This window comes from Momordica charantia (assembly GCF_013281855.1).
Source record: "Momordica charantia cultivar OHB3-1 chromosome 8 unlocalized genomic scaffold, Mcharantia_2.0 BLBB01000008.1, whole genome shotgun sequence".
NCBI lineage: Eukaryota > Viridiplantae > Streptophyta > Magnoliopsida > Cucurbitales > Cucurbitaceae > Momordica > Momordica charantia.
In genome coordinates, this window is record NW_028275166.1 from 4,502,331 (window position 1) to 4,527,369 (window position 25,039).

The 25,039-nt window shown below is 32.3% G+C and overlaps 3 protein-coding genes across 9 annotated transcripts in view; all 3 read right to left on the reverse strand.

The window, feature by feature from the left end:
* Nucleotides 1-7,933, reverse strand: part of ECA3 (endoplasmic reticulum-type calcium-transporting ATPase 3) — a 33,337-nt gene extending 25,404 nt beyond the window's left edge. For 2 of the 3 annotated variants that reach the window (XR_015793285.1, XM_088128327.1), the window contains exons 1-6: nt 7,776-7,933; nt 7,436-7,486; nt 7,273-7,306; nt 6,476-6,493; nt 4,851-4,987; nt 172-246 (exon numbers count right to left, since the gene is read on the reverse strand). Coding sequence is in view for 2 of the 3 variants with exons in the window: in XM_088128327.1 (XP_087984453.1) it covers nt 172-246; nt 4,851-4,987; nt 6,476-6,493; nt 7,273-7,306; nt 7,436-7,486; nt 7,776-7,808 (348 nt within the window). In the remaining variant the exon portion in view is untranslated. Of the gene's footprint in view, nt 1-171; nt 247-4,850; nt 4,988-6,475; nt 6,494-7,272; nt 7,307-7,400; nt 7,487-7,775 lie in introns of those variants that run through there. The other variant, XM_088128328.1, reaches the window with a different exon arrangement.
* Nucleotides 7,934-10,392: 2,459 nt separating this feature from the next.
* Nucleotides 10,393-11,926, reverse strand: LOC111005036 (uncharacterized). Of its 3 annotated transcripts, none has more exons than XM_022276385.2 (4): nt 11,532-11,926; nt 11,099-11,180; nt 10,943-11,000; nt 10,393-10,834 (listed from the first exon to the last, which is right to left on the reverse strand). In XM_022276385.2, the coding sequence occupies exons 1-4, from the start codon at nt 11,868-11,870 to the stop codon at nt 10,831-10,833; spliced, it is 483 nt and encodes a 160-aa protein (XP_022132077.2). In that variant the 5' UTR covers nt 11,871-11,926; the 3' UTR covers nt 10,393-10,830. The 3 variants fall into 3 exon arrangements, with proteins under 3 accessions (XP_022132077.2, XP_022132076.2, XP_022132075.2); XM_022276384.2 differs by having other exon boundaries at nt 10,943-10,994; nt 11,094-11,180; XM_022276383.2 differs by having other exon boundaries at nt 11,094-11,180; nt 11,532-11,924.
* Nucleotides 11,927-21,738: 9,812 nt separating this feature from the next.
* Nucleotides 21,739-24,839, reverse strand: LOC111004586 (uncharacterized). Of its 3 annotated transcripts, XR_002600618.2 has the most exons (3): nt 23,347-24,838; nt 22,695-22,852; nt 21,972-22,218 (listed from the first exon to the last, which is right to left on the reverse strand). XR_002600618.2 is itself a non-coding variant. In XM_088127284.1 (2 exons), exon 1 carries the CDS (start codon nt 24,428-24,430, stop codon nt 23,390-23,392), a length of 1,041 nt encoding a protein of 346 aa, XP_087983410.1. In that variant the 5' UTR covers nt 24,431-24,839; the 3' UTR covers nt 21,739-21,893; nt 23,347-23,389. The 3 variants fall into 3 exon arrangements, 2 of the variants coding, with proteins under 2 accessions (XP_087983410.1, XP_022131328.1); XM_088127284.1 differs by lacking the exons at nt 21,972-22,218; nt 22,695-22,852 and adding an exon at nt 21,739-21,893 and having other exon boundaries at nt 23,347-24,839; XM_022275636.2 differs by lacking the exon at nt 22,695-22,852 and having other exon boundaries at nt 23,347-24,834.
* Between the last annotated feature and the right edge of the window lie 200 nt (nt 24,840-25,039).

Genomic DNA, 25,039 nt, shown 5'->3' on the forward strand with positions numbered 1-25,039 from the left:
TAAAAGGGATTATAAGAACTACGCTATCAAGTTATCCTCATCATGAAGCTGAAATAGAAAACTACACTATTAAATTGATCAAGTTGTCCTTATCATGAAGCCAAAAATAGAAATAGATCTCATGATTTGGACTTCAAACTCAAGATGACATTCAAATGTTTTAGAACTAACCTCAAGAGCCTTTTCAGCATTTGTTTCCGTAATCACTCCTACTGCTGCATTTGCAGCCAATATTAGTAATATTACCTGGACAGAAAGGAAAAATAAATAAACAAATGCTCCATTCCTTTACTTGACACATAGATCAGTATATTTCTTTTCTAAATTGAAAATAAAATATTGATAAGCAAGAAATTACATAGTAATACCAACATCCAAAACACTAAGTAATACAAACAAAAGATGACTCCCCAATATATCTTACAAAATTCCCCCCTCCCAATTTGTGTTAATTACAAAGGGAGCATAATCTATAATTTCTCTATCAATGGAAACCTAAGAAGAAGCCTTGATTTCTTCCTATTCAATCAAAACAGTAGCTTTTTCATTGAACATTCTGTTGTGTCTTTCAACCAAATGCCCCAGCACGATATCTCTGAGTTCCACTTAAAAGGATGGCTGCAAAAAAATGGCACCAGGTTTCCATCTAAAGATGAGTGATGAACTCAAGGTAAATAAAATAATTTGTAGTAGACAGTCCCATATCTTGCTAAAGGAACAAAGGAAAGTGAGGTCCATTCCTTCCAGCTCTCTCAAGCAAGGAGAACACCAAGATGGATATAAAGCCATGGTGGGGCATATAGAAAATAATCTATCAACTGTGTTAGGGCCACGAAGACAGGCCATCCATGAAAATACTTTAACCTCTTTAAGGTACTTGCCTTTCAAAATTTCCAAGGGAAGATCTGTTGTTAAGCACATGGAGTGCTGATCCAAAATTAAAAAACAATCATCACTTTTTGTTCCGCCACAATAGAAAGACATAAAATATTACCATCAAAGGTTAAGAGACCAACCAAACATCCTCCCAAAATTTCATCATCTTAACATCTCCTAATTTGATTTGTGAGTGAATCAACACACGCCTCTCTGTACAATATTCCTCCAAGGATTACAGTTGCTTTCCCCTTTATTACCATAAGTATACCTCTCATCTTCCTTTCTTCCATAAATTCTAGAGACCATTCTACATCAAATTTGATTTTATTCACTGAAGAACACACCTATTTTTCCATATGCTTTATTATTGTTCTTCTTCAAGTTGCCAATTTCCAATCTACCACAATCGATAGGCAAGCCTCCAAGACTCCACCCTTTAGTTGACTAGATGGGTTAAGCTTATTACCATCACGTTAAAAAAATCCTCAACTTTCTCGCCGAACTTACCATTACTTCAGCTTCCAAAAGGTGGGCAAGCTATGCACCCATTAGCTTCCTCTAAACTACATGGATGGAAAGAACAATAGACTCTTAAATGAAAAAGAAAGGGACTACGTTGATCTTTTTAACCTCATTAGATACCCTGCTGCTTCGGTTCAAGCTAAACAATGTTTTTTTTGTAATTATTCTTTTAGTGATATATGTGCTAATTGGAGGGCATTTTGCCGTTAATCAATTGGAAGGATTCCCTTCATATTTTACACCTTATTACTTTAATTGACCTCCATTTTCTTCAACGCCCCCCCCCCCCCCCCCCCCCAAATAAAAAAAAAACAATCAGAGTTTTTTTGCAATTTATATTTAGGCCTATCAAAGTCTCAAAAATCTGAAGTACATAGAAGAAATTGTCCAACACTTCTCTGTCATCATTGCATAGAAGTAAAGTACCAAGCGCACAAAGGACAATGAAAAAAATTATAATAATAATAATAAAAATAAAACAACGAGAATGAACAGTAATCCCAACGAAGTTTCAAAAAATATCCAATAAACAGCCACAAATAAAGACCCCGACCAGGAAGAAACAAAAATAACCAACATAAAATCAGCATTGGAAACAGCCAAAGCAAAAACCTCCCAAGGAGCTATAGCAGTAAACCATCATAACAGGCCTTCAAGCAACCAACATAGAAAACCCTCTCTTGGCAAAACCACTTTAACTTTAACAACACCAGAAAGTCTAGCAGAGTCAAAATTTGCAAAGAAGATAACTATGATGCCATTGATGCATAAAAACTTGTCCTTCAAAGGACTCAAACCATCTGACTAAAAAGCTTCTAGAAGATAACAATTTCAGATAATCCCTTACAAAAGCATTTCCATATGAGGAAATGGGCTACCAAAACTATCCACAAACTGGAGCCATACAAATAACCAAGAACTTGAAAACATCCCGAGAGAAAGAAGTGAAATGAATTGAAGAAACCAACAAATCTTTACCCTGCAAAAAGCAAGAAGAAAGCACTAAATCTACACACTGCTTTGCCCATGAAAGAAACCTTCAAACTCTCTTAACCAAAAACCAAAAAAAAAAAAAAAAAAGAGAACCAACCACAAGGAGCAACCTTTCTTCCAAAATAAATCATGAAGCTCATCTGCACAAATTGAATATATTAAGTATATTCAGAAGAAACTCCCCCACTTGGTGCAGCTTATGCTTGAGGAACTCAGGGAATGTGGACCATCTCTTTATGCACTGTACTTATGCTTCCACAGCTTAGAATTATGTGGCTTCTCTATTAGACTTATCCTTTTGTCTCCCTCAGCATATTGAAGATTTTATTTCAGAAGGTTTCGGTGGAAAAGCTCTCAAAGGAAAAGCTTTTATCATGTGGAATTGTGCTGCTAGGGCGGTCCTTGGCTTCTTTGGAAAAAAAGGAATAGTCGAATTTTTTAGGATAAAGTTATCTTGATAGATTATTTTTTTTGTGAATATCAAGCATACGGCTTCTTGGTGGGCTTCCACACACAAAAAGGCTTTTTGTAATTACAGTCTTTTTTTCTTATTATGCAAGATTGGAAAGCTGTGGTTGTATAGTCCTTTGGGGAGGGTTATCTCCACCCTCCGCTTTTAGGTTGTTTAGCCCTGTTTTTTGGGTGTTTTCTCTAATATACCTCTTTTGTCTCTTATAAAAAAAAAAAAATGTATGCTCCTTGTTTTTCCCAGGGAAAAAACCTTCAAGAAGTCCCATGAATAACATGTTCAATCAACATACTCAACGTATTGCCAACCAAGACAAATAGAAAAGAAGTGGATCTCCTTCTCTTGAGCCCCTAGTAGCCCCTAGTAGCCCTTATACGCCCTCTTAGCCTTCAATTATGAAAAGCTAAAAATCTCCCTCCATAAATGCATCCTTTATCCACCTTATCCATCTTATTCCAAAGCCTTTCCTTTCCAACATCATTAACAAGACTTCTCCAATCAACCATATCACAAGCTTAGGCAGATTTAATTAGCTATCAATTTGTTTCAAATTTCTATAATCCTCTGCAACCACACTGGCAACGAGTATAGGATAAATTATTTGTCTCCCTTCAATTCATGCAATACCTCCAATATGTTATTTTTTAAAATATTCCCAAATTCTTTTAGAAATTCCTCAGTGAAACCATGCAGCCCCAGAGCCTTAGAACCCCCTCCCTAAATACTTCAACGCTAGCACAATTTTGTTGTCTTAAAATGGTCTCTCTCAACGCAACTACAAGCCCCAATTGAATGGGTTGCCAATTTTTAACCAACCCTCAAACAAATTTTACCTCACTGTTTATGGTAAAGCTTGCTGAAAATTTTGAAACTTTTCTCTTCAATGTCTTTATCTTCATGAGGATAAAAATCTCAAAACAGCATGCTAACATATTAGAACATTATAGCTTACAAGTTATTGAACATTACAATATCTTAGAACCCTTAGGTTAGAATCTAGATGTCTAACATGGAAAAAGTTTATTGATAAAATAAGATAAATTCCTCATTTAGCATGCCCCACTGAGTTGGCTTAAAAGTGTTAAAAGTCGTAAGAAATTCAAATCATCATAATGGATTATTACTTCATAATGCATTAATACTTGCGACTGGATTAAGATAACTAGAAAAAACTTGGAAATTTATCTTTCTCCTAGGCGGCTGCTCTACAAAAATAGCAGTGAGGACTTAAATCAAGTTTTTCTACAGCCGCTGATGGCTCTTATCAGAGTTCAATGGTGATGCAGCCATCTTCATAAGGACAAAGATAAACACCTAGTTTTATGGTGGATTGCAGTTAACTCACTCCTGTCAAAAAGTAACAATAGAACTTTTTGAAGGGCAGATAATATCTTTGATTTTTTGGAGCACATATGTTTTGTAGCCTGCTCATGGAGCCTCTCGTTTACAAATGGCCCCTCAAAATCAATGCTAACTAAAGAGTGTTCTGTAATCTTCTTTGACCCTTGGTAGGGAAAATTTCTAATCTTCCTTCCCTCATTTGTATATGTTCCCTCTCTTTAATGAAAGGTTTTAGTTTCATATCCATGCACACGAAGGATGAAAAAAGAGAGACAAAAGAAGGAGAGTGCACATAAAGAACTAAACAATGTGCATAAGAAATATGGAAACTTATAAGCTTTTTTTTTTCTTTTGATATCCGTGTGTCCGGACCAGCTTACGCAGGCCTCGACTATTCACGAGCCAACTGCTTGACCCTACTACATTTGGTTGACAAGGAAACTCGTCGGATATTAAATCCTAGATAGGTGGCCACCATGGTTTGAACTCATTCCCTCTAAGTCTTTTGCTATTTACATTGACCCTCATTGACCACTTGGGTCATCCCATGATGGTTGGAAACTTATAGCTCAAAAATTAAAACATAAAACCAACTATTAATATGACAGACAAGAATAAATAAGAGAAGCGAGGAATTATATCTTACTGAAGGCTCCAAAAATGCTGTAACGCCTGTCTCTCCATTTATCAGAGCCAGAAGGAAAGAAACAACTGCTGCAACAATTAATATCTTTACTAGTAAATCATCAAACTGCTTCAAAACCAATTTCCAAAATGGGGCCCCTGAATTCATGACAAACAATTAAACTTCTGCATACAAGGAAGAAAACTTACTTTTCATAATAAGCACACATTAGAAGAGAAATAAAATTGCTGAAGTACTAACGATGTCAAATTTCTTCATAATTTCTTCCATTACCAAATTACATGGGTTTCTCCGTTCTATACACAATTAACCACCAATGTTCTCAACTATCAAGGTTGCTAGGGGGAGCCTCTGTCCTTTCATTCAAAAATATGGGGCTACAACACCCTTCTTACAAAAGGTTTCTCTTTGGTGGTCTAGTAGGGTAGATGGTAGGCTTTAAATTCATAAAGAGGTACATCTCTATCTTGAGAGAATAGGATTCTATCATCTTCATTATATTAAAAAGGAGGAAACGTCAATAGGGATGGCGGTCCTAGATGCATGGAAGAAAAAAGTCATTAGTGAAGTTTCAAGAGAAAGGTGGATTAGGCTTTAGGGTGATTTTTTCTTTCTTCTTTCTCCATTTTTTCCTCAAAAAAAAAGAACTTTTCATTAGAATTGAGAAAAGTAAACATCAAAGTACAAATAACTCAAATTTGGAGTGTATGTATGATAAAAACAGTCCCCAAAGGGTACCGATAATAAACAAAAAGATCAAAACCCAAACATCTATCCAGCTATAACAACAAGACTGGAATGGAAGAATAACATGAAGCCATTGAACTCTTTCCATTCAGGGGAAGACATTCAATCACCAAAGGAGAAAACTAGCTGGAGATAGAAATCAACATTATAAAACAAATAAAAGAGGGAGACTACACACTTCCTCTTTATAATAGCTAATTTTAGGAGGTACAAAAACTTGATTAACTCCCATGTTACCAAGAATGGAGAAATTTTTTCAAGAGATGACATTGAGAGAAAGGTGGTTCCTCCTCATCTTTATGCACAGCCCTCATTGATGATTTTGATTGATCCAAGTCCTTATACACCTTCCTACTCGTTCTTTTCATCCTCATTGATGGGAAGTCCTCTAATACCGTAGAAAATCAAGAGATTGGTGCTTGGTATTGAGGGGCTAGGGGTGTCTAGTCCTGATGGTTTCACTTTTACTTTCTTCTAGGGTAGTTGCGAGGTCATGAGGTGGGATTTGCTCAAGGTCTTTAATACATTGTACTCTTCTTCTATTCTTCTTCTTAAGACTGAGTGCCTAGGTAACCATGACATATGTTCATGGCAACTAAAATGCGCAAATGGCGAGCTCCTTAGTGAAGGTGCTCGCCTAAGGCTACAACTCAGGCGAGGGGCATATGCCTCGCATCACCCCTTGATGCCTGAATATGCCTTAAAAACACTGCGCTGTACACTCGAGAGATACCTCTGTTAGAAAAAAAAAAAAGAAAAAGAAAACATTGCTTAAATTTCCTCAAAATAATGACAAATAAATATCATTTCAGACAAAAGGTGAAAGAAATGCAAAGTAAAAGTGTGTAGATAAAGGGGCAAATAAGTCCAATACTTACTTTTCTCCTCAGGTAGCACTGGAAACGATGATGTATCATGCAATTCAAGAGAAAAAACATTAGAGAAAGCATAAATAGATTGTAATGTGTTACTTCACACTTAATAGATAATGATAAATAAGCGGATAATTGAAAGTAAACCAAGCAAGAGAACACCAATAGATTATCATCACATTAAATATCCAACCTTTTTTTTTTCAAGGGGATGCAACCTCACATGCATATACACGAAATTTTTATTTTTAAAAAAGCAATTGCATGTCATTAAAAACCTGTTTGGATAGTTTTCCACGTGATATAATCTTCAAACTTAGGACGCGTAAAACAAACAGAACCTTCATCTGGATTCCATTGCTGGACAGTCAAAGATCACTATAAATCAGACTAAATCTATACGCCTCAAGAGAAGACAATTTTCTTATCTTCTTCAAGATTAAATTTGAATAGAGAAATCCCACGTTCATAAATAGAATGCACTATGCAGAATGATAAAAACCGCCTTACGGCACTAGAAGTTTCCAGGACTCAGACTAACAACAGTCAGGTGGCAGAGTACTCATTTTAGTTCTCTTTACCTCACTCCACCGATAGAACTGTCCATCAAAACAAAACAATACTCGATACAGCAAACATTTTGTCTTCACTATTCACCAAGTAAACTACCAGTGGTACGAAAAAACGTGCATATTCGATAGCTATCAACCCAGTTTTATAAGTAAACTGCTTTGGTGTGAAAAATAGAAAGAGGAACGAATTATGAAGTACAAAAACTCACGGTCTAGAGTCAGAAAACTTACAGTTTTTACCGTAAATTTTAGCATGATGCAAAACCTGAAATAATAAAAAAGTTCATGAATTTTTGCACAAAATTAAACCACCACAGAATCCCCAGCAGCTTAAATTATTAAATTGAATGAGCATTAACCAATATTCTAGCAGGACCCATAGAATTCCCCGCACCTGATCGTCTGTGAGACCTCGTGATGGGTCAACCCCAAAAAAATCCAAGACCTGTTTACAACATAACGAATGTAAAAATGCACTAGCAGTTTACATAGGTCAAGAAGGAACTGCAATATAATTGTCCAATGGAGAGAGCACTAAATTGGAATCAACAAGCGATTTATAGACATAGGTCAATAAAATATCAAATGGGTCTTATTCCATAATTCGAATAAAACCGTCCAGCTTTCTTCCATTGCTCCGAAGCAGTATTGTACACCTGAATCGTAGAGTTTGATGGAAACTCGCATGCAAGGAAGCGTGAGAGAAGCAAGCAAAGTCAAAGAGCAATGCGAACCTCAGTGACAGATCTGGCGTGCGCGTCCTCCATTTCCCAATAGCTGGGTTCACTGAAAGCGAGAGTGGAGTTGCACCCACCTACAGGCTACAGCTTCCAAATTCTGTTTGCAGCCAGAGAGTTTAGATCCGAAGAACAGAAAAATGAATCAAGTAAATTGTTGGTTTCGTAAACATAAAGTAACGAATGCCATCAATACGCGCCTTCCATATTTCCCGCTGGCCCAAAATAATCCATAACTGCTGCAATTTTAGCCCAATTCCTGTATTTTGCGGTCCATACCTTACATTGCAAAAATTTTCCCTTTTTTTTCCCTTCTATTATTCGAAATTTAATTATTTCGGAGAAAAGCACCATTTTAGTCATGAGTATTCAGCATAGGTTATTTTGGTACCTACATTTAAAATCGTGCATTTTTTACGCTAAGTTTTAAAAAATAGGTTTAAATGATTCATCCACTAATAAATCTGTTAAGTCGAAAAAATGGTTGGTAAAAATCGCTTGTGTTTTTTTAATCTTTTAACATTTTTTAGCATAAACGAAAATTCAACACATTATAAACATTAATTGATTCAAATAACTTAACAAAGTTTTGGAAATGAGTTGTTTTAATATACTTGGATGGATAGAGTTATTAGACGGCCATTACTGTGATAAGGATTCATCTTACGATATGTAATATGAAGATGAATATTGTGATATTAAGTTGTATCATGGTTATACTCAAAGTCAAGATTGTGGTATTCATAATGTGATTATCATCGTATAATGCAATCAGAAGATGAACACTGCGATCTTAAGCCCTGTCATAGTATTATCCAAAAAAAAGTCACAGTGTAATGCAATCAAATGGAAGAACACTACGATGCTATTTAAACTCACGATATATTTTTAAGATGCAATATTTGGTATCATAGGATGACTCTTAGAGGTGATTTTGCTACTTAGATTTATCACATCAGTTCAGTAATCTTTTTATTAGAGATTTAACATAAATGTTAGATGAAATACTATTTAAATATATTTTTGAAAATTCAAGATTACGAATTTATGATTTTAAAATCTAGGGACCAAACAAACCTATAGAACTTGAGACCGAAAGAGCAATTTTCTCATTATTATAGTTAAATTATATCGGTCTTAATGTTTGGGACTAAGTAGAAAATAAGTAAGTTGTTATGTCCTTCCAATTTGTCAGAAGCTCATTCTTGTGTTAAATGTCACTCTATATACAACTTAAATAAAGTGAAATGCAGAATTAATATAACTATATCGAAAGTACATTTTCATATATTCAAAATAATAGTATGATATTTTGTATCAATGCATGCTTTAAACATACATTTGCATAATTTTATTTTTAACTATGTTCAAAAGTTCTCCTATCAATGTAGACTTAGTTGATCTTACTTTTATATATTTTTTACGTTCCTTGATATGACAAAGACAAATATAGTACATGAGTAAGAAAATAAATTTTTTTAACCTTTGACCATATAGGTACAAATTTCTTATATTTGAAAAGGGTGAAATTCAAAATTTTTGTATTGGATTGTACTTATAAAGTTTCACCGCAATTTTTTAAGTATCGTTTCATAGTGATTTTGTTTTTGATTTGTTGTATTTTAAAATTGAGTTTATAAATATAATTTATAGTTTGAAGTGTGTATTATTATTTGTTTTACTATCTATTTTTAAAAAAATATCTTCAAACATTAGACTAAATTCTGAAAACTGAAAAAGTAGTTTTTAAAAATAATTTTTTATTTTTTAAATTTGGTTATGAATTTAAATGTCTTTTTAAGAAACTAAAAACATACCAATAAGATTTGTGAGAAAATAAACCTAATTTTTAAAAATAATAATCTAAAATAGTACCTTTTCTTTTTTTACATTTTAGAAAATTGCACCCTTTTCTTTTTTTGTTGCAAAAGTATTGACATATTTTTGTTATTTCTATATTAACATTGGCGAAAAAACCAACATAACACGATAGAAATATATATATATATATATATATATATATATATATTATTTATTTATTTATTATTATTATTATTATTATTATTTGACATTGCACGATAGAAGGTTAAATACAAATGATAAATAGTATTCCCACACTCTAACACACGTGCAGATATGATTATCTCTAGTTATTATTTGGTTAAAATAATATTTTAGTCCCTGTCGTCTTGGTTCATTTTAGTTTTCGTACTTTGAAAATGTTTATTTTGATTCATGTACTTTAAACCTTGTTTCATTTTAGTTCTTATACTTTTGAAATTGTTCATTTCGATCTCTATACTTTTAAAAAATGATCATTTTAGTCCCTATTTGCAAAATTTTAACACAAATTTTACGATTAACGGAAATTCTTTAGTATAAAGTGATGTTTACATTTCAAAAAAAATATTTATTTTAGTGTGGTGTTGAAATTTTGAAAGAAAAAATGAGATTAAGAATACAGTCGAGGGAGCCAAATAGTCATTTTTTTAAAGTACAGAGACCAAAACGAACATTTTGAAAGTACATAGACTAAAATGAACAACATTGATAGTACATAGACCAAAACGAACATTTTGAAAGTATAAAGACCAAAATGAACAAAAACCGAAAGTACATAAACTAAACTAGTATTTTAACCTTATTATTTTATTATTACCGAATAAAATTATCACAAGAGTAAATTTTACAACTCTCTCAACTATAAAGATGTGTACCTTCCTTTTAAAAAAAAAGTAATATAGAATTGACAAATGCTCGCACGTGCAAAGCATTTTTGCAGTTTACACTTCTTGAAAAAAAAAACAAGAAGAAGAACACAATAACTTCCCAAATAATTAATATTTTCAATCGACTTCCTCTTCCCATTTCTACCCGAAGAACATTAGCAAGAAAGCCACAAAAATTTGAGGAAAAGACAAAGAAAACATTTATAAAAATAAAAAATAAAAAAAACAGCAGAAAATCAACGAAATAATAATCCACAACATCCTAGTGTCTCTATCATTCGATCACTTACTTCTTCTTCTGTTCTCATTTTGCTTCCTGAAAGTCACCTGCACGCGCACACAACACTCTCAGAAACTGGAATCTTAAACACCAGAAAACAGAGCCGCCGCCGCTGACGGCAGTGACGGCGACGGCGACGGCGGTTGAGTTTCTACCTGAGACATTTCTGGTCGATTTTTTGGCAGAGGAAGACTGAAAAAAGCTTGTCTGTTTCTGCAACGGAGATTTTCCATTTTTAGCTTTATTTATTTTCCTCTCGGAGATATTTAAAAAAAAATTGAAATTCAGATGCTTTTTAGTTTTTACCTTGCCTTGTTGTTTTCGAGAATGGCTATGTGCGAATTCTTTTACATTCTCTACCAAATCCTCATTTGTGTACGGATTCGTCTCTCTCTGCATACAAAACAGAGAAAAAGTGACGACTCATAAATTATTGAGAACGACACCTACTTACATAAATGATTGAGAAATCAAAATTATTAGCACATTTTTCATTTTAGGCCTAAATTCAATGAACTAACATTGGAAATTAATTGATCAAGATATTAAAAATCTACAGTATCCGGAGATATTGTAATTTATAATGTTTATTAAATTAACCAAACTTTTCATTTGAAAAAAAATGTGAAAGAAAAAAGAATTGGAATAGAATAACGACATTTGTCATATGTGTGAGTGTGTTATTTAATGAAAAACATAAGTTGTAAAAATAAAATTAGAGAATTAAAAATTAAAATAAGGGACCTTGGAAAGGGCAAAAACAGGGGAAGTAGCAGTGTCGTCAAGGGAAGAATGTTGGTTCCGGCGGCCAATTTCGTCTCTTCTCTTAGTCTTGGCCGCCGATTTGCCGCCGTTCCGGCGTGGCACGGGCTGGAAATTATGCTCCTCGAACCCCACTGGTCCGTCTCCGAACCCATTCCGCGGCCCGGACGAGGCGTCGGAAACCATCGACAAGTCGCCCTCCTCCTCCCCTCCGCCGTAATCCGCCACACTCGGCCGGAATCTCTCATCGGAATCCTGGAAATACACCGTCCAGCCCGAGTCGCAGCCGCTATTACAATGCGTGCCCGAAAAATTACTCATTCGAAAGACGAAACGGCGCCGTCGAAGGAGGAGGAAGAAATTCGTTATGTGAAATTTAGAGGGGGGGTGGGTTTATAAATAATATAATTAATGGGATCAATGATTGGGAGATGCGAGCCACCTGGATGGTTAAATGAGAGGTGGCCCCAAAGAATTAATAAACGTTGTCCCATGCGAAAATTATTTTGGTGAATGCTCGCCCTCTGTTTTGTCTTGTCAAAACCAAAACCACCCCTCCCCCTCGCTCCCTTGGCCTTCGTATGTATTTTTGTACTTCTTTTTCTTTTTTTTCTTTTTTTTCCAAACCGTCTCTCACTGTTCATTTTACATGGGGGATTAAAACGTAACAACACAAAAACATGCGTACCGTCTCACAACACTTCGCTATTGATTTTATCTCTATAATTAATGTGCGTATTCGTGTTTGGAATTAGTTTTAAAGTTTTAAATTCTTAAAATGTGGTAAAAGGTGATTTAAAACATTTCAGAGGATTATCAAAAGTGGTTTCAGATTGCAGCTCGAACTCGGCCTCCGGACCGATCAGAATACTTGGGCGGACCTGCACAAAAAGGTGAGCACTCCGACGATCAAGTCAGTATAGGTCGGATTCCCAGTTTAGTTTGAGGTCAGAAATCATCGTACCTGATCGTGGAGTGAAGTCTTCTACTTATGGGTGGTAGTCCCGCTAATCTCGCGACGGTTACACCCGGTAATCTCGGGACCGTCGGTTACACCCGGTAATCTCGGGACCGTCGGTTACACCCTGATAATCACGCCGCTGACAGTAGCTCACATCGGCCCCCACCGAGCTTCCCGGTAGGTCGGACCTCGGCCAGGTTCACCTCGGCCCTCATACTTAGTATCTGTCAACGCTAGTGGTGGTGATCTCGGCGGTCCGAGCTGGGGCATGACTCATGGTCACCTTGGGGCACCAATGGCTGTCCTCCACGTGTACAAGGTATTCTTTCCCACAAACACATAGCATTTGAAGCACTTTTTAGAGGAAGCATTTGGCTAATTTTCTCTTTTAAAAAATCAAGTATAATGGAGCAACATGTCTCGTTTTCGAGAGGTATTTGTTGTTACATTTGGTTGGTAGGTTAACTTGATTTTACAAACCTGTAATTGATGTGTTTTGTATGACTTTTAAAGTGTTTATAAATGATTAAAACTGCTTTTATGTTTTTAATTATTCAATAAAAGCGATTAAAAGGTTTTTATGATAAAAATACTAGTCTGAGAAATTTTAGAAATAGATCCAAAAATCATTTGAAGTGTATTTTAGAAGAAGTATATATATATATATATATATATATATATATATAAATGGTTTGGTTAAAAATATTTTTTCTTAAAAATAATATCAAATGGACATAAACCAGTAAAATAAAGACTATCTTTCAAGCTACAATACAGTTTTTTCTTATCAACAAACTTATAAATTAAATACAAAAGATATAACTTAAAATTACATTTTAACCACTAATCCGAGCATAACTTTAATTACCTATCTCTAATTAAAATTTTGTAGGTTCAAATGAAACAGCCCTACTAGAAAAATATATTTCAACTTTTATTTTAAAAATCATTCAATTACGCTACTTTTTGTCTCTATTAAGCAATAAAATGAGACTTTTCTTTCATAACTTTTGGATATCATTGTTGAAGCTTCCAACTTCATGCATTTATAGAAAGAAAATTTCACATGGGTTTTGTAACTCCGTGGGTATTCTTGATTTGCTTTCTTTATTTTCTTCTATTTATTGGTATTACATTAAACAATTGTGCCAAAAGAAAAAAATTGATCGAAAAAAAAGAGGAGATATTAGTGCTAAAAAAAACATGGTCTTAGTTTTTAATACACAAAAAACTGTTTGGATCATAAATTTGTTGTTGTTAAATTGACTTTAATTTTGTCATTACGTTCCAATACATGAACAATTTTAATTAAACTACATTACAAAAATTAGAAAATATTGCTAATAAAATTGAAACCAACTATAGAAAGATATTTCGAATAATTTTTAGTAGTTGATTTCAAATTTGCATAAAACGTTTTATTAATGTTTTAATATTTTCAAATATTTTAATTTGTAAGTTTTTTGAAACTATAGGAGTGAGAATTAAGCTAATAGACTAGTAAGTAATAAGATTCAATACTTGTGTTAGCTGTATTTAGCTAAAGTATTTTAAAAACATGATAGATTTTCCGGAAAACTTAATCGAAAAGTTGTCCTCTCTCTACTCTTGAAAACTGTCATCCGATCCAACATAAACGATTTTTTAAAGAATTAAACAATGATTAATTTTACAAAAACAGTAAAAGTAATTTCTTTATTATTATGATCTTTGATAAAAGGAACGATTTTAATCATTGTAAAAACATTTAAACCGCAATCAACATCAATATCAATAATAATTTAATACCAATACCAAGAAATCTCAAATACTTTTGATGCCAGAATGATTTTGATCGTTTTTTTTTTTAATTTTTTATCGTGCGATGTTTATGATTATTTTTTGAATTATTAATTGATAGATATTGAGACAAACAAACAAAAAAATCGTAGAAACTTGGGTGAATTATCTAATTAATCAACAAATTAATAAATAATGAACACTCAAAATAATACGAGAATTTGAAAATATAAATTTACCCAATTGGAGTGGACAGATATATGTAGGTTAGAAGGGGGCCCACTCTATTTTTTTTTTAATTATTGGACTATTTTTAGCATATAGTTACATATTGTACTTTTCTGTTATTTTAAAGAAATAGTTAGTCCACTTCTCAAAATTAATAATAATAATAATAATAAATAAAATTATTAATGGTCACAATTAAAGATAGACGTAGAATTAATATCACGAACTAATTGACATTTGTTTCTAACCAAGATGTCATAAATTCGAATTTTCAGTTTCATTTATTGTGTTAAAAAAAATAATGATAGATTTAGAATTGTCAACAGTAACACATAGTTCGATTAATTAAATATTAGTAACTTCTCTTAAAATACCCTAGTTCAAAATCTCCCGAGTTGTAAACTATAATTCTCACCGTAAATGTACAGTAATAGAATGAATGGTTAAAAATCTCACCTTTTAATATTAATAAAGATCAAAGATGAAATATGAAGCTAAAATTCCCCAACAAAATGCAAACAAATGAGCTCAATGGCTTTATTGGTACACTTAATAATTTACATCCATGATTCCCACCAATTGCTTTCACAACCATGTAAAGATCAACAATCTCATAATAATTCTCAATCATAAAATTGGATTTTTTTTTATACTTTCAATTTCGATTTTATCAATTTCACAATTTATTAGAGTTTAAAATTCAACGGATGAAATTAAAGATTTAAAATTAATTTTGACCAACCAACCCAATAAATATATATATATATATATATATAGATAAAGGTCAAATACAAAATAAAAAAATAAAAATATATATATTAAGACTAAAGTATGATGTGAAAACTAAAAGTTAATCTGCGACGATTTTTGAAACGGTAAAAAGTACTGAAAAATATTTTTCAAACACTTAAAATGTTGCTAGGAGAAATACTTAATCAGTAGTGATACCTAGAAAAAACATATTTTTTTTAAAGACATCCTAAACTTACCTTAAAGCTAAAACTAATAAATGATAGAATACGATAATACTTTCTAAAAACATCTCCTAAAAAAATTGTATATTAGAAATAGGAGTATTCATATATATTGAATTAGCTAGGTTATGTTGGCTTAAATTCAAGTATTTAAGTTAAAATTTTGTTATAATCCAAATTATTATAGGTTAGGTTATAGACTCAACTAACCTGACTTTGTGAGCAAGAGACTTAAATTCAAGATAAATTATTTATATTGCTTAATATTTTCCCCCTTTAGTTATCTCCAACATTAAAAAAAAAAACATATATATTATGAAATAATGCTAGTCAATCATATCTATAAACCACCCAACATGTAGTCATCATCAAATCTTCATGAAAATAAACAACATTATTATTATTATTATTATTATTATTATTATTGAAAAAAATAAACAACATTATTACGGCCATCATTTTCCATATCATGTATTATAGCATTTATCATTTAATATATGACAAAGTACACAAAAATTAAAGAAAAATATTAGATCATAGGTGAAGTGAAAAAGGAAGGAGGCAATTGCCTTGGTTCGTTCTAGATTTTAAAAATTATATTAAAAAAATTAACATTTTCAAAATTTGTTTTTCCAATTTATCTTTGTAAATTTAAAAAATTCAATTAATCTAAAATCTAGAATGCTGCCTCTTATGAAAATATATGTTTCTCCCTATGCACTCGGATAAAAAATAATTATGAAACTGCATTGAATATACCATCTAGATCGATTGTTGTAATACAAATATTATTCGAAGTCGAATCGAACATTACTCAACTAATTAAACATCTAGATTATAAGTTCGAATCATTCTATAAAAAAAATTTATATTAACATCCGTTCATATATTTAAAAATGTATCCTATTTATTTGAGGGTATAGAGATCGAAATAAACTCTAAAACAAGTTTAGGCCCCATCTGATAACGTTTCCATTTCTTGTTTTCAATTTTCGAATCCAAGCATTTTGCAATTAACTATGTTTCTGGTTCTTTTTTTAACATTCTCAAAATTATATGGAAATTTTAGAAACAATTAAGGTAAGTTTGTTGTTTCTTGTTCTCGATCCTTTCCAATTTGTTCCAAAACATGAATAAAAATATTGTTTTATCGTACTTAAATTAATGGATCAAATGTTGGGATCATGCAATTAATTTTTCTCTATTGAAAAAATGAAGAAACATTTGGAAGTCGGCAAAATACAATTAATTTATAAAATAAACTGTTTATTCAAAATATATATTCAGTTGGATCGAGGTCTCCCTGTGGCATCTGAGATCTGGTGGTGTGATACATCAGAGTCATCCAATAATTGAATTCCTCCTGTGGATTCTTTTCTCTCCTTCTTCCTTTTATTTCCTATAAAATAACCGAAAACTAAAAGTAAAAGGACTTGAATTATTTAGATTCCTTTTTTTTTTCTTTTGACAATTATTTAGATTCACTTACAAATTATTAGAACAATCAAAACTTGACCTATCAATTTGAAGTGAAAAATTGGAGGTAACGATACAGGAGATTCAATTTTTCTGCTTGTCAATTTCAGAAATGACAAAACAAGTATGAGATTTTTATATATATAGTAACTATTTTAAAATCTATAAGAAATAAGAATGCAAGAATAGACCTTTATGGTCGTTTTCAATAATCTTCCCTACTGATAGATTAGAACTTAGGAGTTGGCGTGTTAGATTGACGATGTTGATAGAAAAGTCCTTGCACCTAAAAGTTTCTATCAAATTTTTTTTTCTTTTTTTTTTTCAAACTCTATTACATTTAATTGTCAAGAAAATTCATATATAAGATATTAGATTCTAGGTAGTTGACCAACATCGTTTGGATCAAGATTCCTTGGACCATTAGACCAACTCATAATAGTTGACAATATTTTTTTATATGTGTGGATCATTGTTATATAATAAAAATTGATACCTAATTTTGATGAGATTTCTACGGTGACAATTAAATTGTTGTAATTGTAAAACTATTAGAACTAAATCGTTACATATTAAAGTTAAAAGACTAAATTGTTACAAACTAAAATGCAGAGACTTAAATGGTTAGTTTAATGAAAGTACGTCGACTAAATGTATTTTTTTAATTAATCAAATGTCTTTTCTTTCTTTTCTTTCTCTTTTTCTAACCAAATGTATTTCTAGTATTTTATTATTTATTAAATTAACAATTTATTCCATAGAAATCAATAATTATTGAAATTTATACTAGCAAAAATTTAAATCAATGCTAATTTTGCAACCATATATTAAAATCTATCCTTCGTTATAATTTCACTCTCTCTTTTTCTTTGACAATTAAGATAGAGACATTTAAATTTTATATCTAAATATTAAACAACTTTGATCAGTCAATTAATTTGTCACCAAATTTATTTATTTGAAGGGCCAATGAAAAAATCAAATATCAGAAAATCATTATCTTCCATCTTAGTGATGGTTATTCACTAATTTCATCAACGAACAGAGAATAATTCACAATAAAACTTAAAATCATTCCCATTTCTAATAAAGATGAATGAATATCATTTTCATTTCTTCACTCTCGCAACTTATTAATTTTATTACTTTTTAAATATTGTATTTTGACGACAAATACATAGCTATTCCATCACTCCCAACAAACAAGATATAATATACATTAAATTTTACTGACGAAGTAATGCAAAAATTACTAAAATTAGATAGGGAAGATAGTACAAAAATTGAAAAAGAAAAATATCGAACAATGATTATTGCACGAGTGTGAAAATAATAATAATATGAAGAAGAGAGGGAAACATGTTTGACAGTATTTTTGGGGACGAAATAAAATAAGATATATTGTAGTACGATTGAATATCTTTGATAGGGTCCATTTTTGTGTGGCCTCCAAAATTAAATTAGTGATGGACCATTCCCAAAAGAAAAAAAAAACAAAAAAAAAATTAATGGAGCAATGTGGAGGAAATTGAATCCGATGATACAGATAATACAAATATATGATAATATATTATATTATCCAATATCCATTTTCATTTTCTGGACAGTAAAATTCGAACCAATAGTCCAATGGGACCGTCCAAGAGAAATCTAAATTTTCGGACTGGAATCAGAGTTCAATGGCTCAAAATAAAGATAATAATTTCTTTTTTGTTATTTTGTTTTGAATGAAAATCTAATATTTTTTTTTTCAATTTTGTTACTATTGTAATGTATTTTGATGATGTCAAATCGACCATAACTTAGCAGTAATTGATGTATAAAGAAATTGTGAGTTCGATCCCCACCCCGCATGTTGTACTAAAAAAAATTAGTTTGATGATACATTTTTTGTTGGTGAATGATTAAATTGCATGATAGTAAACTTATATGACTTAATGTTTAGTGAATTACTTGATGTTGGATTGGAAAAAGAAAAAAGAAATCTAGAACTTGTTCGAAATTTTGTTTACAAAATACTTTTTTTTCAAAACTAATTATTCTAAGAACTGTGATTATATGATATGTGTTATTATCTACATTTGAATAGTTCATAAGTTGGAAAAAAAACTTGAATTTATTCTTCATTTATAAAAGACGTAATTTTATTTTATTTTTTTAAAAGAAGTAGTTGTTCTCGTTGTATTTTTCCCTCTCTAAAAGAAAATGTTATTTTGAAAAAAAAAAAAAGCTAAATAAGTTAAATTTTCAATTATATTTATAACATCAACACTTAATTAGTGGAAGAAAACAGTACAATTTCGTAGCAAGAATAAATAATCTAAACGGGAAGCAATTACAGAATAATTTGTTGACATCCCTTTTAGCTTAGTTACAAAATATTCTACATTTGTTTTATTCCATACGAAACATTAGAGTAAATCATCTTTCAATTTCTAGCCGTACTCATCAAAATATTATACAAACATGTCTAAGTTAAAATAATAACTCATAAATACATCAACTTAAGCTTAGTTCAGGCGGTTGAAGATATATATGTACGACTAGAAGTCGTGACTTCGAATTCCTCCATCCTACATGTTGTACTAAAAAAACTCACATGAACACATGTTTAAAACATTGAAAATAGAGAAATAATTTAAAATTTTGGGGAATTCTGAAAAGAAGCCCTTTGGTGGGAGTAGGCATAGGTCCTTTTCTTAGCAGTAATTTATATGAGTTTGCATCTTCAAATTAAAATGGTAAGTTTCACACAACAAATTTGGTACAATAACAAATTAAATACGTATCTTTGACTATCAACAACATAGATCTTTTGCTATTATTTTTGTTGGTACGTATGCCCCATATTTTTTGGATTTAGCTCGAGAGTTATTGATGGTGTATACGTTCTATTGATGGTGTAACTTGTTTAATTGATTTAAAAGAAATCAATAAAGTTCAATTACATAATTTTTGGTTAGAGAATTCCCCACTGATTTGAACAATGAAATTTGCCCATTTCTTTTTATACTTGGCGTAATCTCCCTCATTTTGAGTCTTATAAGCTCGCTTTTCCTACGCTAGCATTATTTATATGAATTGCTTAAGACTTCAAATTATGATACAGTTTTATAAATTCTTTAAATATGCGTGTGAACCCCTAATTCACAAACACTACAACTCTTAAATCGTTCAGAGTTCTAGATAGTTCATATCAACTGTCTCCTAAAAATAGTGTTGGCAAGTTCATCTTCTTCTTCAAATCTCATGATGGTCACTTACATCAAATGTTGTAGGGTCAGACGGCTGCTCCGTGAGATTAATCGAGATGCACGTAAACTAGTCCGGACACTTACATATATAACAAAAAAAGTTCATCTTCTTCAATATTTATAAGCACAATAAATTTTGTTCGAGACGAGTACCCTATCTAACCTCTAACCAATGTACTTTCTACAATACATGGGGATGATTTTATTGGTTAATATGGAGAGATGGTGGTTGTTGCTTTTTGAAATCAAGCTTCCAAAAAAGAGACAAAGTTGTTAAATTAGTATTTGCATATAAATGGTAGAAAACATACTAATACAGTTAATACTAGAATTAGGGGAAAAACTCTCTAGATTGCTAAGCTTAGGTGTCAATTTTTATTTAAGTACTTGCAACCATTTCAAAAATCTTACAGCTTCCTTCAATTCTCTTCTTTCTTTAGATGCATTTCATAAATTTTCTTATATTTAGGCATGCTCAATAACGTTAAGATATATGTATATTGGTACATAGTTATTTGAAAATCTCATAAGATATATGTTTTTAAATCTCATGATATATATGTTTTTTTTAGTTCAATCAGAGGTGGTATCGAGATTTGAATCTATGACTTTTAGAAGAGGTGTTGCCTTTTAGAAAAATTAGATGTAATCATGTAACATGAAAATTTTCTACTTGGAACATGAAAAACCAAGTTATTCCAATTATGCATAATTTTATGTTATACTTGGTTTTATAAACCAGCTTAAGAAAAATAAAATTAATGAAACCAGCTTAAAAAATATTAATTAAAAAATTCGTAAACATTAATTAATTATGCTGCTTCAAACAAATTTTTTGCACAAAGAATAGCAGAAGAAGTTTTGCTAATTTCGAAATTAATATGAGTGAAAAGATAAGTAAAAATAAGGATATACAAATTAATGAAATGATAAAATAATAATTTTGAAAAATTTTTAGCAAGAGGTGACAGATTTTTAGGGAATTTAATCTCAATGGCTACCCATGACCGAATTTTGCTTTAACATATAAACACAAAACAGTTGTACTAAAAAAAACACAACCAAAAAAAAAAAAAACAGTTAAATTGTCTCATAATCACTCTAAACTAATTAAAGTGGTTCGTAAACCACAAGATTACCCCCCTCCAATTTGTCAACTTTCTCTTCATCATCAAAATACTAGGTTATATCCCTAAACCTAAAATGAATATTTGTTAACTCTTCAAGAAATATAATATTGCAATTACTGTGCATCAATATTTTTGGCTTGTAATTTATGCAATGTATAACTTCAAGATAATTTTTTTTTTGAATAACTAATATAATATAATATTATCCACTTTGGATATAAGTTCTTGTGACTTTACTTTTGGTTGCACGGTAAAGTCTCGTACCAATTAGTTATATACTCACGATCTTTCTCTTATCCCGCCAATGTGGAACTTTGATCCCGCCAATGTGGAACTTTGATCGCATCCCAACATATACAAAATAAGCTAATTAAGGTAGCGAAATCAACCAAATGGCTTAATAGTAAACTAAATAAAACACTGTTCAATTTTATCATTCCTATTCCCCATTCTCTGCAATAGAGTTTGCAAGTATTTCCCTTGTAATAAGACCATTTTTTGGTTTCCAACTGAAGAAGAAAGGAAGCTAGTAGGACTTTTACCTGATCAATATCACTGTGTATTAGAGCAAGAAGTAATTGGCAAAGAAGCAGATTTAATTAAGACTGGCAAGAGCATGATAAGAAATGGCATAAAATGGGCCATAATATGCTTACTATAGAACTCCATCAAATTCCGAAGACTTCCGAGTTCTAATCATATCTCTCTCAAACCAAATGGTTCAAATATCAACACAATTATATACCAAAGTATGAGTATGAGTGTGTTCTTTTGATCAGATTTTTCAAGTTCTTCTGTACTATATCTACTGAAGTACTGGATCTCTCATCTAGATATCACCAATTCACCATCTCATCTACAGTTAACCTGCATTCAAAGAGTTTCACTAGATAAGAACAACAAGAATCTACTTTTTATTTGTTATTTTCTTACTCTTAAGAGATTCCTACTCCGTTCAGAAAGAAAGAGGGAAAAAAACCGGGGGGGGGGGGGGGGGGTTTGGTGGTGGGTGCGCTAATATAATAAGCATACTTGCATAATCGTCTATTATTATGTGTGGGCTAAGATATTATTTTAATTCACAAGATCCAACATATGATAGGAAGAAACAACCTTGTAGAGATTCAAACTTGTTGGTGTGGCTTCAAAACTAATAAAGGATTACTGATAGATTGTCAAGTTAATATAGCTAGTGGATTATGAATTACAAATGAAACGTATGATCTATATTAAACTAAACAGCACTCCATTTATTGTCAAATGCCCTCTTCTTTTCAAGTACTTCCATACCAAAGTAGTATTTTCCAAAGAACTACTGTACTAAATAAAATACAAACATTTACCTGCAGCCCCACTATATACAAAGTATCGTCTATTATTCAATCTTTTTGTTCACAGCAGTCATCGATCTCTATCTCACTTTCTAAAACTTCCAACATGAGCATAACTCAATTGATTCTCTGAATGTTGAATGGTTGATCCCCACCCCACATTTTTTAAACTAAAAAGAAAAAAGGGAAAAGAAAATCAGACCGTAAAACTCGGTTTCTAAAATTAAAAGGGTAAAGAATGTGGATAGGACGCCTTCACATGTACAATTACCCCACCCTTTCAGCAATTATAACTAGGCATAAAGCTTATGTAGGCCATGTAGCTACTATGCACCCACCAGAGACATAATCCAAAAAAAACATGATGCTCACCATCATCTCCTAGTCACCAAAAGCATTCTAAATCTGATATTTTATCTTCATCCATTGATTTTCCTAGTATTTTCCTGTTCACTGTGTCGTATGTAATCTACTACGTTTGTGCAAACAATTTTAACCCTCAATTTTAATTCCTACTGTTTTCATGTGGCTCACCTCACCAATACTATTAATCCAACCTCTAGTTTCTCAAAGTAAGCAGAGCGCTCAGATAATGAAATTGAATCAGTTAAGATATTAACATTAATCACATAGATGATCAAATCAAAGAAAAAGAAGCGCTTACCAGATTAACTATCTTCTTGTGATTTAGGACAACCCCAGATTCATCAACAGGTAGCACATTCTGAAAGCTCGTCTTTCCTCACCCAAATCATTCCAACATTCCTCTGTTTATGGGGACCCCAACGATGAAGATTCTGATGATGTCTGAAGTTCTGCTTACCTTGACTACTGCCTCTGTAAACACTATTATTCCTCCTCCTTTTAATTTCAAAGATCACCGAAATACTACTTAATTTGGTTTCCATCTCCTTCATCTCATGCATATTATCAATTTCTTCAGGTTCACATTGACCCCCAATCCCCTTCTTTTCATCCATTCTTTCTGCCCTAACATTTTTCTTCCCGTTCTGCACCGCAAGCTCGCATTTCGTTTCTGGCATTTCCTCCTTCAAGCTCTCCTCAGGTGTTCGTAACGTTCTATCGATCTCTTCATTCTTTGCTCTAGGGTTCTCTTTGCGACCCTTCCTCCTAGATTTCTTATTCTCCGCATTTCGAGGTTTAGCCAACAGAGATTCAGTTTTACCTTCAGCTTCAGTCTTCTTGCACCTCTCGTTCACAATATCCTTCCCGTTCTGCACCCCAAGCTCGCATTCCGTTTCTCGCATTTCCTCCTTCGAGTTCTCCTCAGGTGTTCGTGATGTTCTATCCACCTTCTCATTCTTTGCTTTAGGGTTCTTCTTGTGACCCTTCCTCTTAGCCTTCTTTTCCTTCTCATCCCTCCGGATTCGAGGTTCAGTTACACCTTCAGTTTCAGTCTTCTTGCACCTCTCGTTCACATTCCGCGGATTACTCGCCGGCACAACTCGATAAACCATCCGAAATTGCCCGCTCCTTTTGTTGCTCCAAGAAGTAGTACGGAGTCGAGGCTTTTGAATCACTGCCTCACCATCATCCAACTTCCGATCATGCTTCTCCTCAGGTTTACTCCGTTCAACCTTCTGTTCTTGCGCCTGTTCCGGCGGACTCTGTTCTTCTTCTTCCTTTTCTTTCTGGTTTCGCTCATTTTCTTTGAGCCACCGTTCTCGAAGATCAAGAATAGTGACATAGTTGGAGGGTAAAGATGGAATCATCCCCGGCTCTTCCATCAGAAAATGGAATTTTATTCTTCAGAAAGCTGTTGCTTCCATTGATCAATGGAAAAGACGCGTCGAGAAGAAAAGCCAGATTCTGGTAATATTTATTTGACCAATCGGATCTCAGAAGCGGACTGCAACCATTTTTGTAATGCAATTTTGTCATTACTTGTTGTTGGTGGAGAAGAATGTACGGGCCACAAAATCTTCCCTGGACCGGCCCCTAAGTCGAACCGCCACCCCGGTTTTTTAGCAAAGAGATACGAAGCATGCAAATAACCTGACAAAGTCAAAAAAAAAAAAAAGAAAAATCTCTGTTGCAACTGTTTCTCTGCAGAATACATCTTCCATTTTTGGCTGTACTAGCATACTGGTTTATATACGGTTTCAGTACTCCATGAAAAAATAGTTGTATTTCATGTATTTGGTTTGAAAAATAAAAATATCATTTTTAAAACTTCTAGCTATTTGAATCACGGAATGTAAGAGTAAAGATTACAACTATTTATACAACAATATGCGAGAGTAAAGATTCGAACTTATGACATTTTAGTCATATCTTAACTAGTTGATTTGATCCATTAATATATTTTTTTTAGATCAATTAATATAGTTAACTGT

Bases quoted from the DNA above. Each gene is read 5' to 3' on its own strand.
- LOC111004586 (XM_088127284.1), bottom strand. From the start codon at position 24,430: ATGGAAGAGCCGGGGATGATTCCATCTTTACCCTCCAACTATGTCACT.
- LOC111005036 (XM_022276383.2), bottom strand. From the start codon at position 11,870: ATGAGTAATTTTTCGGGCACGCATTGTAATAGCGGCTGCGACTCGGGC. The intron at 11,001-11,093 runs GTAAAAACTAAA...TCTCCGTTGCAG, and splicing joins CTCGAAAACAACAAGGCAAG to AAACAGACAAGCTTTTTTCA. The intron at 10,835-10,942 runs GTAGAAACTCAA...GTGCGCGTGCAG, and splicing joins ATCGACCAGAAATGTCTCAG to GTGACTTTCAGGAAGCAAAA.